This window comes from Taudactylus pleione, unplaced genomic scaffold (genome assembly GCF_031769625.1).
Source record: "Taudactylus pleione unplaced genomic scaffold, aTauple2 ptg000201l, whole genome shotgun sequence".
Taxonomy (NCBI): Eukaryota; Metazoa; Chordata; class Amphibia; order Anura; family Myobatrachidae; genus Taudactylus; species Taudactylus pleione.
Window position 1 is genome coordinate 6421514 of NW_028284603.1, and position 17028 is coordinate 6438541.

General features: G+C 43.4%; 1 protein-coding gene across 8 annotated transcripts in view; it reads left to right on the forward strand.

The window, feature by feature from the left end:
• The window catches only part of EHBP1 (EH domain binding protein 1), a 396634-nt gene that overhangs the window by 141421 nt on the left and 238185 nt on the right, over window positions 1-17028 (forward strand). For all 8 annotated transcript variants that reach the window (XM_088477209.1, XM_088477211.1, XM_088477210.1 and 5 more), the window contains one exon: window positions 7051-7240. In XM_088477209.1, coding sequence (XP_088333335.1) covers window positions 7051-7240 — 190 coding nt within the window. The remainder of the gene's footprint in view (window positions 1-7050; window positions 7241-17028) is intronic.

Consider the following 17028-nt stretch of genomic DNA (forward strand, 5'->3'; position numbering starts at 1 on the left):
TTAACAACCACAGTTGCCTTTGTGCCACAGTCAACCACATCTCAGACTGATAAATAAACTTGAAAACTTGGGACTGTATTCTAAGATGGTTACATAGATGAGAATTGGAAACCGAGAGTTGTAGTAAATGGAGTGCAGTCTCAGGAGGGAATTGTGACAAGTGGTGTACCCCAAGGTTCTGTACTTGGACCAGTGCTTTTTAATATCTTTGTTGGTGACATTGTAAAAGGTATTCTCTGCAAAAAAGCATACTTTCCCTTTTTTAATAGTTGACACAAAAATATGCGACAGGGTAGACACACCTGGAGGGGTAAGACAAATGATGGAGGATCTAGGTAGACTAGAGGAATGGTCAAGAACATGGCAACTACAGTTTAATGCTGAAAAATGATAAATTATGCACTTGGGTCTCAAGAACCCAAAATCTAAATATAGTATCGAGGGTACTCTAATGGAAACTACAGAGGAGGAAAGGGAACTAGGAATCACTATTTCAGGTGACTTAAAGGCAGGTAAGCATTGTAACAAAGCAATGAGAAAGGCAAGTCAGATGCTTGGTTGCATAGGGAGAGGAATCCGTAGCAGGAAGAAAGTAGTGCTAATGCCACTGTATAGGTCATTGGTACGGCCTCATCTAGAATACTGTGTTCAGTTCTGGAGGCCACATCTCCAGAAGGATATAAATACATTAGATACTGTACAAAGAAGGGCAACTAAAATGGTGCAAGGTCTACATCACAAAACTTACCAGGAAAGACTAAGAGATCTCAATATGTATAGTCTGAAAGTTTCTATCATGTCCCCCCTTTCCCTTCTCCAAATATATCATGGTTTTTAACAAAGTGCAGGAGGGAGACATTCTTCAAAGCCTATCCCTATCAACCATCAAAGATGCTCTCATTTTCTGTTTGCCCTTGGAAAAACAGGAGCACTTTTGTAGGTAGGTGGGGATTTCCAGTGCCATTGCTAGAGTTTGGAACCACAAAGACTGGGAGATGACACTTCCTACTTCATCAAGGCTGAAGAGAGTGTTGTAGCTATATAGAGACTCCAGCATTAGAACAGGAGAAGGAAGATATGAGAGAGAGGTGTGGTTCCAGTGATGCTAATAAGATGAGAGCTTCAAGGCCGTTAAGGTATCGCTGTGGAGCAGGAGTTGATGCAGAGAGAAAGAAGATTGTATTCGTAAAGTGGAAAACCTGAGTTCGAGGAATTAGAGATGTCACAAAGATGGAAGAAAATGAAGTCCAAGGAGTGTCTGTTGTGATGGGTGGGAGATGAGTACCATTAGGGGAAGAACAGTGTAAGGAGTTTAGAGGCAGCAGTTCCAAGAGCAATGTCCTAATAAGTAAGAGTGGGTTTGCCAGTAGAAAGGAAGTGCAAATGCCACCTAGGTGGAGTATATAGAAGAGCTGTATGAAATTAATTTTGAATGAGGAGGAGGTGATACGTTTCAAACCAGGTAATACTGGGAAACATTTAGGAAAATATGTGCATCGGAAAACTGTTGCGTTGTCCATCGCTACCAATTAAATGTTTGCTTTAATTTTCGACTGCCCTAAAATAGAACTGCTACTGTCTCAGAAAAACAGTTGCTACCAGTTTTCCTGTACACTAGTTTCATAGATGTCAGGAGATGTGCTCTATGTACTGATGACAAAGAAATGAAAACAATGCTTTACGCTGATTGTATAATAATTTCTGCAATGTGATAAGTAATTAACAAAAAAAGAGGATGTATCCATTTGTTCTGTTTATTGACAGCAGAGAAAAGGGAGAGTGCGTCTAATTACATGCATTCTAAAGGTCACTATAAACGCATGAGGGAAAGAGTTCTGTTTGTGTATGCATGTAAAACACTGTTATCTTGCAATATTCTGCAGTATCTTGTTGAAAAGCAGAACAAAGCAAACAGTTTGTCTTCTTTCATCTTGTTGATCAATCATCACCCTTATCTTTATTTTCATGTCATGCTGTCTACTTAAAGATAAAGTTAAGTGAATTGACAGCTAGTTTTGCACCTTTTTTTCTTTACACAAATTGTTGCCCTCTCGTCTCTTGTATTTCTTTTCTGACCCACGCTCCTCCATTTTGTTTCGCTTGTCCTCATTTTGACACTTGACCTGTTTTTTTTTTTTCCCTCAAGTGTCTCTGTTGCGATGGGCAGTGAAGTGGCAGCACCTTTAATGTCTGTGTCAATCACCAACAACTTGCTCCTGGTGCATTTTCTGGATGCCTACAGTTGCTTATTATTTCTGTGATCAATAGCAAAGCTTTGTACTTCATTGATAGAAAAGCAGCATCATTTGAGAGTGCATTTCCCTGTTAGAATAAAGGTCCCTGGTAATTCAGGCATCTCCTAGGCTGTTTTATGGATAAGGAATGTGCCTCTTTATACCATTTCTTTGCTCCTGTGACCCTCCAGCAAGCTTTGTGGGTTTGCTCCTTGCCACAAGGCAGAAATGATCGATAGTGTATGACTATAATCAACATGCAACTATGAAAACCCCAAGGTTTAAGTTTGCAGTGGAAAGCATTTATGCATTCAAAGAAACCTGCACTAAACAGTATCAGTTAGGGACATTCAGGATTTTCGATGGTCACTTAGCTACTGGTGTTGCATACTATGAATTTTACTGGTGCTTGTTTAATGCTTTTTTAAAGCATTCCAATGAGTTTGGAAGTAGGACCTACATTATTTGTTCCAATGACCCCATTCCAGCTTGTACTGGAATGGGGTCATTCGGTGGCAGCATCCTTTTGAATTCTGTCTGCTCTATTTATTCGTGATCGTATTTTATTTAGTAGTGTCTCTGGCATTTTGCCAGTGCCAGCGTGTAGTCAGCCTAATTTTGACTATCCCCACCACTTTGTTAAAGGGACCTTGACACAGATACTTTTTTTTATGAAGGAATTATGCATTCACACTATACGTAAACCAGTTCCATGGAAATACATATTGGCAGATTCATAAGTGCATACAACTTCGTTTAGGGAACAAATGTTGCGTTTTCAAGCACTATGCATGCTCCACGGCAAATCATACACAACTGGGAGCAACTATGGGCGATTCACGTACACAACACATACACAACTCAGTCACATCTCTACTTTTGTCTGACTGTGTGTAACTGGGCGGCTATGGGGGCGTTTGTGTGTAGGCGAAGTGTTGTGGGCGTGTAGGCGAATTTGTGGGCTCTGCAATGCCATCAGCATTGAAAGGGTTCTTTACAGTAAGAGCGGTCAGCCTATGAGATTTCCTGCCAGTGGAAGTGGTGATGGCCAGCTGTTGTACTGGATTGAAAGTATATTGGATACTTATTCTTACATGGAGTGGTATCTGCAGCTATCACTATTAGATTCCATTAATGGTTTTATAGATCCAGGAAAATAATCTAATTGCCAATTATAGCGTCTGGAAGGAGTTTTGCTTTTCCTCAACATAAGCTCACAGCTGCCTCGCTGTGGTTTAATTTTTCCTCACTCTTGATTTACACCATTATAACGTATGAGGTTGATTCTGATGGAATATCTTTATTTTTACTGTGTTATGTTTAATGAGCACCCAAGTACTTATATCAGAGCTTCTCAAACCCTGACCTCAAGGCAAATTTAACAGTCCAGGTTTTACGTATATCCATGCACAGTTGACTTAACTAGTACTTCACTCATTTTGATTTAAACACATGTGCCCAAGCATGGATATCCTTAAAATCTGGAATGTTAGATTTCCTTGAGGACCGAATTTGAAAAGCTCTGACCTACACAGTGATAAGGCAGCAATTCTGAGAGCTACACCAATATTCACAACAATGTGTTTATATACTTATATACAGGGCCAGTGCTACAATTAGGCAGGCGCTGACCGCTGGAGGGCGCCACTGGGTCCACACAAAAAAAAAAACAATGGCATAATTCACATCTGAGTGGCATATAATGAATTTGTGGCACAGCTGTTTGCATTTTATTATGAATTTGCGGCAGTGTTATGAGGTACATTATGATTTTGGCACTCCTGTGTGGCATATTGTATATAGTAGATTATGTGTTTGGATTACTGCTGTGTGGCATATTCTATATAGTATATTATGAATTTGGGACACTGTTGTGTGGCATATTATAAACTGGGGAGACTAATGCGTGGCATATTATGAATTGGAGCGAACAGGGGTGGTTGGTGAAATGTTGCCTATGGCGCCCAGTAACATTGCATCGGCCCTGCTTATATATTGCGTACATTTATTAATCTCGTACATATACGTGTAATCAATAGCATAGACAATTTTTCCACATATTCCCCATACTTGTCTAAACATTTGTTCCAATGGTATTCCAAGGCATTTATCTTGGCATAGAAGAAATCATCGTCAAGTGCCTCAAGCCAGGACATGACTGCTTGCTGAACTTCAGCATCACCTTCCATCCAGATGCTTCTTCAGTAGTCCAAAGAGACAGAAATCACTCTGTGCCAGGTCAGGGCTGTAGGGAGGATGGTCCAGTACTTCCCAATGGTAGCACCGTAACAACTCCCACATGCGGTTGGCTGAGTGATACTGGCAATGCGACGCCTGTTCACAACAACCCAGGTGATTTTCGACTAATTGCCCTCCGCAACTGGCTCACTGTGTCACAGTAGTGGTCAGCATTCACAGGATCTTCCTTGGTGAGATAATCAACAAGATGCACGCCCTTGTGGTCCCAAAACTCTGTCGTCATGGCGTTCTTTGCTGATGGAGTTGTTTTGAATTTCTTTGAAAGTGGGGACGATGCGTGTTTCCATGTCATGGATGCTTGCGGCGTCTCTGGTGTCACATGATGCACCCTCATTTCATAACCTGTAACAATACACTGCTGTAAATTGCACTCCCTCCTCATGGTACCGTATCAAGAGACGATCCCATCCTATTGTTTTTGTGAACTTCTGTGAGCTGCTTCAGTACCCAGTATGAACACATTTTCCTGTACTCCAATTGCTCATGAGCGATGTTGTGCACAGTACCCACTGAGGTGTTCATTTCATCAGCAATATCACTAACCCAAATGCATCTGTCCTCCGGAGTCAGACCTTCAATGCGGCACCTATTATCATCTGTGGTGGACGTGCTTGGCCGGCCGGATCACTGCTCATCTTGAACGTCTGTCCTGCCGTTATCTAAGGCAGTGCACCAAACCCTAACCTGTTTCTGTGAGATGGTGTTATCACTGTACACCTAGATGACGAAATCTGATCACAACAACGCATCTGATCACACTACGCGCCTCAATGTTTGACCATGTTCCGACCAACCCCGCCATCTTACAACTGATGGTGGGACAGTATGACTGATATGAGACGCAGTCTAATGGACATGAGTGGAAGCAGTTATCTCCCTGCTCTGGCCTGGCGGGCAATTAGAATGAAATAGAAAACATTTCACATGTAAAAGGTCTTGTTACTTTACTTATTGAACCACCCTCGTACATTACCTAGAAACAAGTTTCTCATGCCGTTAGTGATGCCACTGGTCCCTACCTAGTCAGTTGTTTGCGTGTATTCTTATAAGTATTGTGTCAGACACAGCTAGGCTACAGGTGCACTTTGCTGATGTAACATTACAACTCCTTCTGGAAAGGAACAGTGGCCTCTAACCCTAAACTGTAACTAGAAGTTCTGATTGAAAGGGGACAAGGACTGTGCAAGTATATATTAGAGCAGTGTGTGACTACATACTCTCTATTCTACACACCCTACACAATTCTCTGTCGTCACCCACTTAAATTAAGTTGCTCACTCTGCGCCCAAGGTGGCCGGTGCGTTTGGCACAACCCCAGCGATTAGTCGGGCCAAACCCATTCTGTCTAAAACATGAGCTTCTGTGAGCAGTCCGGAGCCCTCAGTGTGGTCCATCAAGCCACAATTTGTTCCACGGACAGTATATGTACACTCTTTAAAATGTAATTTATTAGTTTGAAAATAGGGCGTCAAAATATAGGTAGGTAGCTGCTCCCCTTTTTTCAAACCCATTGCCAGGAGCTGTCAAAGCAGCATCATCTACAGAGGGTGTATATCTGACTGCCTGCCAAGTTATAGATTGGTGAATAAGGAAGGCAGGGAAAATGAGGGCCCAGACTATTATCTTTTCGAAATCATTTTTTACATGTGTGCTGGGATTTCAGCCAAAAGTAAATATGTGCTCATGTTTCTACTAGAAGGTGATGGGAAGTTTTAAAACAGCAATTTGCAAATTGGTCTATTTTTTCAATTGTGAGATTTAAATAAAAAAAAAAAAAAGAGCCAAGTTCCCTTATGCTTATTTAGGATGTTCAGCCGGGGTGCAGGTAAAAATCAAAGAACTCTTGAACATTTCCATCCAGTGGCCACATGAAACTTTTGATTAAAACTTGTTTAAAAACAAGCACATTGCAAACCCTTTGTTTGATCAAAATAGACTTGTTTATGTATTTCCATAGTATATCTGTTATACCTGTGCGTCTTTGTAAGGAATATTATTCAAATTAGTTTAATCAAACACAGTCTATGAAGCTTTCTTGAAAGCTGGGGGAAAGGGTGGGGGTGTGTCACACAAAAGGTCCCGAGGACTGCCAGTGGCACAGGGCCTGACATAACATATTAGGTAGAGAGCAGTATGTTATGGTTAAAGTACACCATTCTCCATGTATTCCGTTTTCTTTTTCCATAGCTATAGTCACCTGTGCCTTCCTGATGGCTGTTTATGCCTATGGTTGTAGTATACAAACAAAATAGATCTAACAGAACTCTTGGGTTCTTACAATAAATACAATAAAATAAATGACTGTGCTTGGTGCAGAAAATATAATGGCCGTAGTTCCTTTTATGTCTATAATGCTGGCACCTAGAGAGACTTCTTTGATCTCTTAGCAACTCTGGTGCAGTTCTAGGTGGTGACCACCGCAGTTATCAGTATAAGCCACACTTATTATTTGTGGAATTGCTTTAAGATAAACATGCACAGGCAGCCATTAATGTTCCACCAATAGGATGACTGTGTGTGTGTGTTTTTAATTTGGTTTAATTTTGTTTTGTTACAGATCAAACCCATTTTATGAACCAAAAGAGAGTACGGAAATAAGCCGGGACAGGGTTGTAAAGGAGCCCGAACAGGAGAAGAGGGTGAAGAGAAAAGCCCCAGCTCCTCCTGCTTCCACACCAAAGAAGGATGAAGCAACCAGCTCCCCCCTTACTGTACTGCCAGGAAAAGACCTCTTCTCCTCTCCCAAGGTAATACCGTGCCATATACAATAATCCAGCCTCATCATCATTACTGTCGGTTATGTATGTTGTGTAAAAACTGCAGCGATTATTGGTCAAGTTATGTTTAGAAAAAAGGCCTTATTAACATACAGAGGCTCCAAATGACCCTGTCCTAGAAAACACAAACAATGGAGAGCTATCACAGAATAGGCCTGATCAAAACACCTGAATATAAGCAATAAAAACTATTTAATATTCCTTGGTGGACCAAAACAAAAGGAAAAAAAAAAGTAAAAAATTATTAAAAACAATAAGAAAACACAGAAAACCAAAATAAAAAGCAATATACAATTACATACAAATATTAAATAAAAATACATGTAGATTAAAATTGTAAACAACTTCACATTCACAGTTAAATTAGACCTGTGGACCCTTAATTGTTAGGTCTGTGTTAGTATGAAACACTGTTGCCAGTTCATATCAATTGTGTCCTGGGATAGATACAATAAAGGAATTAGAACTCCTCCAATCATACACTTAAGGTGCGTACACACGGTACGACTTAAATAGACCATATGAACGATAACGATATCGATCATATTGTTATCGTTCATATCGTGCATTTTTCGGCCACCAATGACCTGAGATTCGCGGGCACGTATGGTCGATATCAACCATCACCCATGCATGCAGGCCAACCTGGTCGATATCGACTAGGTTACTAGAGGGACCCGCGATCGTTATAGTCGTTGGTGGGTACATGGGTGCCGCGGAGCACCTGCTGGGGTGCCATGGATGGGTGATTCAAGACCATATAAAATTATTTTTTGGTCAATGTGATAGGCAAAATCAGAGCTGGTGGCTGCCAATCATAAAATATTTGGACAACCCTGTCCACCACCACATAAATTAGCCTAAGGATGATCTATAAACACAATTTACTTAATTTAATATTTTTTGCAGAATTTCTCAATAATAAACTTTTGGCTTAATGGTGCTGTAAGAAAAGCAGATATTCTAGGGCGCCATGATTCAAACACCACTGCTGTATGACATAAATTGCCACTTTGGGCTTTGTTTTATATACACCAGGTACATGAAATCACTTTTGTGTCTCTCTAAAATTGCGCATTTTAACCTAGATCACACTCCATAGTCCTCAGGGAGGGAGGAGGAGAGTTGTAGGGGATTCGGAGGGAGCCAAGGGGCCGGCACTGCCTCCTGAGCTCGGTGGCTGCAGGAATATCACCTTGCAGCCGCCGCCTGTGAGTGTTTCTGACACTGTCGCATCAGATGAGACTGTGTCAGGGAAAGCCCAGCTTGGCATGGTTGCATATGATGCAATCGCGCCAGGAAAGGGGTTAACATTTTACGAAGAGTACATGTTTGACAGTGCGTATGAAGAAACCTTTGTGGGGCTCCATAGCAACATTTTGAAAGGACCCCTATAAAACACACACACATCTAGAGAGGAAGGGGGGAATCTACCTATTGGGAAAATAATATTAACAGCAATAGAGTTGTGGGAAAGGACATAGACTCATGCAGAATAAGAGCTGAAGTAACAGCCTGATATACAGTACATACTGGTTAATATAATGCACAGGCATAATTATCTCTAAATTCATACAAACCGTACCAGCAATAGGTTCTCTCCAGCGAAATGTGGGAACAGTGCTTACTACAGTTCTCAGAACAGCTAAACCCACACTTCCAGATTAGAGTCAGGACCATGGCACCCCCACTGCCAGGATCACAGCTTGCCACGAAGTCTGATCTTCTGGTGTGCTCTGTCAGTGTCTTGCAGTATCTCACAGTCATCACTAGACATCATCCTGCACAGAAATGCAGACAGCCGCATGTAACGGCGTCTCTCACACCTGGCCCACACCCAGCGCACTCGCTGCCATAACACAACCACATCCCTGCTCCTGGGAGACAGCACTGTGCACATAATGCACCAGGACATTCCGAGCCTGTACTGGCCAGACCAAGCCATTAATTTGGCCTGTCCGCGTGCCACAAAGCGCCTTCACTCGTCAGACACTCCACACCCTCCAGCACATCTGCATCAGTCTGATTCTGATGTGAGAGGATGCAGGGAAGGTGGGCACCACAGCAATGGCAGCCCCTGCACATACTATAGTTTGGCATGTTTGAGGGGTTGATTTGTGTCCGGTTTTTGTCAGACTCCTCATTTTTAAAACTTTTACTGATTTGAGAATTTTTTACATCTAAAAACACATTTGTCACTTCCACATTGGGCACCAGAAATATTGTCCTTTGTTCTTCTCGTAGTTTTTAGGCAAATAGTGCAAGACCAGAAAGTTACTTTCGAAAGTCTAATTAGTTAGTTCTCCCACTTATATGGATGCAAATATAGTTCATTTATGTAAATTCTCACTGTTATGGCTTCCGGAAATAAAAGTAAGAAGTTAATGTTGCTGGGTTTTTCGTTTTTGTTTTTACTCCTTCCTACACAGATAAGTCACGTTTCCTATACCAGTGTAATACTATTGCTGTAGTGGTGCTGCTGCTATGCAGGGTACAGACACGTGATCCAGGGTGGTACAGGCTGAGTCTCCCATAACTAAAATGCTGGGGACCAGAAGTATTTTGGATATCAGATTTTTCCGTATTTGGGAATATTTGCATACCATAATGAGAGATCCTGGGAATGGGACCGTAATCTAAACACAGAATGCATTTATGTTTCATATTCACCTTATACACAGCCTGAGGGTCATTTTATACATGTTTTTTTTAATAATTTTGTGTATCAAGCAAAGTTTTTATACATACATGAAAATTAATTTGTTTCATATACACCTTATACACACAGCCTGATGATTATTTTTTACAATATTTTTAATAATTTTATTAAGTAAACAAAGTTTATGTACATTGAACCATCAGTAGCAAAGGTGTCACTATCTCAGTTGTGCTCAAAAAGAAAAATCTGTATTTTGGAATATTCTGCATTTCGGAATATATTTGGATATGGGAGACTCAACCTGTAATGGTATTCCACTTGAAGAGAAGACACCTGTCGGTACCATGATCCGGCCATGGTGCGTCCTAGGTGCAACGTAGCGAGAATCTTTATTAGAAATTTCTGGCCTTTCCTGGATAATGGTTTAGAAACTTCCATTTGCAACTATCATGACATCACAGAATGCTTATTGTGTTCTTTTTGGCTAAAGCTGGGTACACACTGACAGATACATTGGCCGATCAACAGTCTGCTGACTGCCTGTACACACAGCACGATGCCCCAATATATCTGCAGATATATTTGGCCTCGGCTGTGCAGCACAGCCGAAGCGATGTGTCTGTGAACGACGTCGCTGGAACACACTGGCAGACGCACACAAGATATATTGACCGGTCAATTGATCGGCCAATATATCTGCCAGTGTGTAGCCAGCATAAGTCTTGTCCTAGAATACTTGCGTTGTATTCAGTGGAGTGCACGGTCTGGTAAATATCACGGCAAGTGATTTTCATCCCCATGTTACGCTGCATGTGCTGTCCATAAGGAACCTAATGTTACGCTGCATGTGCTGTCCATATGGAACCTAATGTTACGCTGCATGTGCTGTCCATATGGAACCCAATGTTATGCTGCGCGCGCTGTCCATATGGAACCTAATGTTACGCTGCGTGCGCTGTCCATAAGGAACCTAATGTTATGCTGCATGTGCTGTCCATATGGAATCAAATGTTATGCTGCGTGCGCTGTCCGCATGGAATCCAATGTTACGCTGCATGCGCTGTCCATATGGAACCTAATGTTACGCTGCGTGCGCTGTCCATAAGGAACCTAATGTTACGCTGCATGCGCTGTCTATATGGAACCTAATGTTACGCTGCGTGCGCTGTCCGCATGGAATCCAATGTTACGCTGCATGCGCTGTCCATATGGAACCTAATGTTACGCTGCATGCGCTGTCCGTATGGAACCCAGTGTTATGCTGCGTGCGCTGTCCATATGGAACCCAGTGTTACGCTGCGTATGCTGTACACATAGAATCCAATGTTATGCTGCGTGCGCTGTCCATATGGAACCTAATGTTATGCTGCGTGCGCTGTCCATATGGAACCCAATGTTATGCTGCGTGCGCTGTCCGCATGGAATCCAATGTTGCGCTGCGTGCGCTGTACACATAGAACCCAATGTTATGCTGCATGCGCTGTCCATATGGACCCAATGTTACGCTGCGTGCGCTGTACACATAGAACCCAATGTTATGCTGCGTGCGCTTTACACATGGAACCCAATGTTATGCTGCGTGCGCTGTCCATATGGAACCCAATGTTATGCTGCGTGCGCTGTCTGCATGGAATCTAATGTTATGCTGCATGTGCTGTCCATATGGAACCCAATGTTACACTGCATGCGCTGTCCGTATGGAACCCAATGTTATGCTGCGTGCGCTGTCCATATGGAACCCAATGTTACGCTGCGTGCGCTGTCCATATGGAACCCAATGTTACGCTGCGTGCGCTGTCCATATGGAACCCAATGTTATGCTGCGTGCGCTGTACACATAGAACCCAATGAGACAAGAAACTGATGTAGAAACCACAATGTATTGATGCCAGCTCTTTTTACTCGATGCTGTACTCCAGTATAAAATGCAACCCCAGTATAAGATAAGTCCTAAAGGAGGGAAATATAACTTCTAGATACCCATATCCCAGCTTTATCTTATAAGTAATGTGTGCAGACATATTTCTGAATGTTAGTAAATACTTCAGTATACAAGCTTCATGTATTTAGGTTTTAGTTTACTTTTAAACAAATTGCTCTTTGTTTTCCAATACACCAGTAGGTGGCTCCTTAGGTCTGTGATTAGACAATAATAAAATGCACTGACAGCATCAACATTAATTCCATACGTAAATGCAGTATTATTGTATGTAATAGGAAGTGGTAAACACAATGTCTTGTGTTTGTTTTTAATTCATACAGTGTCTAAGCTGATGTAAATACAAGGCCACATGTAATTGAGTATTACTGCCCAAAACCACAGTAAGAATTATTCAGAAACAAGTGCACCTATTTCTTACACTTGGTGGAGGCAGCCATTTTGTTTTGTGAGAATACAGCATCTCCATTCACTAGGAACTGGTGACATCATGGAGGTACTCTGTGCCTTAGTCATGTGGTGATTCTTGACGGGCTGCATTCTCATGAATAGTAAGTTCAGTCTGTAACATATCTGCCTCTAAAAGATTTGTTCAGGAAATGTTTCTACCAGGTTTCTTGTTAATGAAGATATTTATGTAAGCTACTGCACTAGAAAAAGGAGTTATATCCTATAAACATCCTATACTAACCAATCAGATTCTCTTATTTTTTGATCTGACAGAACCTGGTTAGTTTCTATGAGTTACATTACTTTTTCTTAAATGTCCTCCAACGCGTTTAAATGTGGTTTCTTCTTCAAGGTCCATAGAATCTACCTTTGGGGAATGTAGTGGAATCGATCCATTGCACCAAACAGGTTACAGCTTTGAAGCTCCCAGCATGCACTGGTCCTCCTCCTTATATACCTCGCCCTCAGCCACAGGCATTCAGTTTTTTTGGTTTGGTGCGCTGCAAGTATCCAGAAGCACCTGTTATACAGCGGGACTGCTAGTAGGTAGTAGATGCACTACAGTGCACTAGTTAGCGTCTACTACTATGAGGCCAGCGTACCCATGCTGACAAAATCGCAGCTTAGGGAAGAGAGCTCCCCCGGCCGCTCCTACCCCAAACCAGACGCAACTTCCGGTAAGGTGTTCAGCATCTGGTTTGCTATATTTGACCCCCTCGTAGTGAGATGCTCGCTGATCGCGTTTGTGTGTGTGTACTGCTGTAACGGTTGGTCTCAGAGGTTGGTCTGTCTCCCTGTATACCTCTCCCTTGGGTCTGCTGTACAGTACTCTATATCCTACCATTTCCCCTGCGGGGCTGGTCAGTTGATTGAGTCCATTTGCAAATAGCAATTGTTGCGTATTTATGCATTGCATGTGACTTTAATGCTAGCTGCTGTATTTGTACTGCCTTTTTGTTTTCAAACTGTCAGTTATACCTATCACTGTGTTTCTCCTCATCCCTCTGAAAGGTGTGGGGGGTTTCATTGATAAGGGCTCACATTGCATTTACACTGTACACCTTATACCGTTTATACATTTATCATGTCTAAAGGTGTAGGTGAGAAGGATGATATGCCAGTACTAAGATCATGTGTGTCTTGTTTAGCCGGCTTGTCTGAGCAGGATGTTAACCAGGACGGATTGTGTAGCCTCTGTTGTAAACAGCTACCTGTTCAAGCCGGAACATCTAGAGCTCCAGCACTAGAACCATCTGGGTGGCATCAGGTTTTGTCGCACTTGATGGACAAAATCGCATAAATGCGGCTCCGGCTGCGGTATTTCCCTATGCTTTGGGGTAGTCACAGCAGTTGCATCCTTCTATATATATCTCCCTCATGAATTTCTGTTGGGTTGATTCTACTGCTCACTCTATTCCAGAGTATGCCGCTGTCTATAGCTCCTCAGCAGCCATATAGACAAGTGGCGGCAAAGCAGGGGCATAAGAGGTTGCCTCATGATGACCGAGACTCTTCAGACTCTGATACTCAGAGTTCTGGGTCTTACTCAGTGGAGAAAGATCATCAGTCTCTTGTGGATGTCCCCTCTCTGGTGAGAGCCTTTAAATCTGTCCTCAGTATATAGGAAGAGGAGGTTCCGCCGACAGCCAAGGTGGTCTTTAGGTGTCAGAAGGATTATTTTCCTCAGTCTGAGCAACTGACAAATCTTATGTCTGAGGCATGGAGTACTCCTTGGAAGCATTTCCATGCTACACGGAATATAACCTCTCGATACCCATTTGCACTTGGAGAGTGTAACAAATGGGAAGTTCCCCCAACGATAGACACTCATGTTCCAAGGTTGAATAGGAGCGCTAAGTTACCCATTCCTGCAGCATCCTCTTTAAAAGAGGTTACAGATAAAAAACTTGACAATCATTTGAAATCAATGTTTTCGTTATCTGGAGCTATTACCAGACCAGCTATGGCTGTAGCCTGGGTAGCGAAAGCTATGGAAGAAATGACGGCAGCTCTCGACGGTACTATGCTTGATGCTACCAGAGAACAGCAGTATTCTCTCTATCAGATGCAAGAAGCAGCTGTGTATATGGGGGTAGCGGTCATTGACGCAGGTATTTTGGCTTCTAGGGTCTCGGCAACTTCGGTTGCAACCTGAAGATCCCTTTGGCTAAAAACCTGGAATGCGGATGCAGGATCCAAAAAGGTTCTTGAATATTTTTCGGGGAAGGTACTGTTTGGACCAGAGCTGGATGACCTAAAGACTTCTCTGGCAACACCGAAATCTGCTGAATTGCCATCCGCGACTACCCCTAAATTTAGGCAGTCGGCAGCTCTGTCCTTTCGCCCACAGAGTAGGGTTAAAAGGTCAGTCCTCCTCTAGACAGTCATACCTGCAGGACACATGAGCCCAAGAAATCTTGGTCAAGCAAACTTCTTGCCTCCAAGACAGATAGTAAGTCTACTGTGTGATGGGGCGGGCCTCCCCCTGGGGGGGTCTCAGTGTTGGAGGCCAACTTTTACAGTTCTCCCAGGCCTGGTATCAGACAAATACGGATGCCTCGGTTCTAGAGCTGGTTTCTCAGGGTTATGCCATCACGTTTCTGAGGCATCCCCCTCAGAGGTTTGTGGATACAAACCTTCCTTTTGGGGGCCTCCTGAAGTCAGGGGTCATAGTTCCCGTTCCTGTGACGCAACAGGGAAAGGGTGGTTATTAAAATGTATTTTTGATTCAAAAACCAAATGGGTCACATCGCCCTGTCCTGAATCTGAAGTCTCTCAACAGGTTCATCCATGTGCCATAATTCCGTATGGAAACCCTACGGTCAATTATGCTGGCAATGAAGCCTAGGGATTTCATGATCTCCCTGGACATACAGGATGCATATTCCGATTGCACGATCCCACCAAAATTTTTTGAGATTGGCTGTAGATCAGAAACATTACCAATTTCAGGCTCTACCCTTCGGGCTGGCCACATCGCCTTGGGTATTTACAAAGATAATGGCAGTCATGACGGCTCACCGATGACAAGGAGGCAGGATAAAGCCATATTTGGACGACCTCCTAATATTAGCACAATCTGAGGAGATGTTACAATGTCATCTCCAGATGACCATTGTCTGCCTACAAGAGCACGGCTGGATTATAAATTGGAAAAAGTACTCTCTTTCTCCAACCCAGCAGATGGTGCACTTGGGGGAGCTGCTGGATTATCTAGGACAGAGGATTCCTCTACCAGAAGACAAGAATGTGGCACTACAGTCTCGTGTGAGCAGTCTTCTTTGGCAATGCAGGTGCTGGGCTCCATGGTATCCACATTCGACATGGTGGCTTATACCCAGTTCCACTCCAGATCCCTGCAGAATTGGATTCTGGCTCATTGGGATGCTCCGTATCATCGGATAAAGTCTCAGATGATCTGTATCTCGACAGAGGTTCGGCTATCCCTCGCTTGGTGGCTGAAAACTGCCCATTTAAACATGGATCATCCGTTATGGGTCCAGGATTGGGTACTCCTCACCACAGATGCAGAGCGCTCATACTGGCACAGGACCTCCTACAAGGCAGGCCTATCCATATTCAGTCCGACTATGCGACAGCAGTGGCCTACCTCAACCATCGGGGAGGCACACGAAGTCTGGCAGCCATGAAGGAAGTGGCGGAAATTCTGCTGTGGGCAGAATGCCATCTTTCGCCAATATTCATCCCAGGTGTTCTCAACTGGGAAGCGGACTTCCGAAGTTGCCAGGACATACACGCCGTAGAAAGGGCTCATCATCCGGATGTCTTTCAATTCCTGGTTGACAAGTGGGGAATACCGGACGTAGACCTCATGGCGTCACGTCACAATTACAAAGTCCACAGGTACAGGTCCAGAACAAGGAACGCCTCAGCCGCCTTCGTGAATGCTCTGGCGGTGAGATGGGATTTCAGGTTGGCATACCTGTTTCCTCCAATCTCCCTCCTCCAAAGGGTCATCAGAAAGTTCAAGCAGGAAGGCGGCTGGATAATACGAATAGCCCCTGCCTGGTTCTCCGGCCTGACTTGTCTATCCATAGACAGCCTACTTCCATTGCCTCTACGGCCGGATCTGGTGGTGCAGGGTCCCTGCCTATATCAGGATTTACCTCGACTGGCTTTGACGGCATGGCTGTTGAGCCTGCCATCCTTGAGGCCAAAGGTTTTTCGGCCTCTGATTCAGACGATGCTGAGGGCAAGGAAGCCTGCTTCCGCCCACATCTATCACAGAATTTGGCATTCATTTTTTCTTTGGTGTTCTCACAGAAAATATGACTGAGATTTTTAAGGTTGGAAGAATACTTGCTTTTCTTCAGGCGGGATTAGATTTAGGTCTTCGTCTGGCTACCTTGAGAGTTCAGGTTTCTGCATTGTCAGTTTTGTTCCAATATAGAATTGCCCCTCTGCCGGATGTTAGGACATTCTTGCAGGGGGTTCTCCAGCTGCAACCTCCATTTGTCCCTCCGGTGGCACCGTGGGATTTGACTTTGACTTTGGTTCTCAGGGCATTGCAGACTGCTCCCTTTGAACCCTTTGATACGGTGGACGTAAGATGGTTGACAGCGAAGACACTTTTTCTCCTTGCTATCGCCTCGGCTCTTAGAGTTTCTGATTTGGCAGCTCTGTCATGTCGTTCTCCATATTTGATTTTCCATCAAAATAGAGCTGTCCTCCGTACTAAGGCAGGTTACC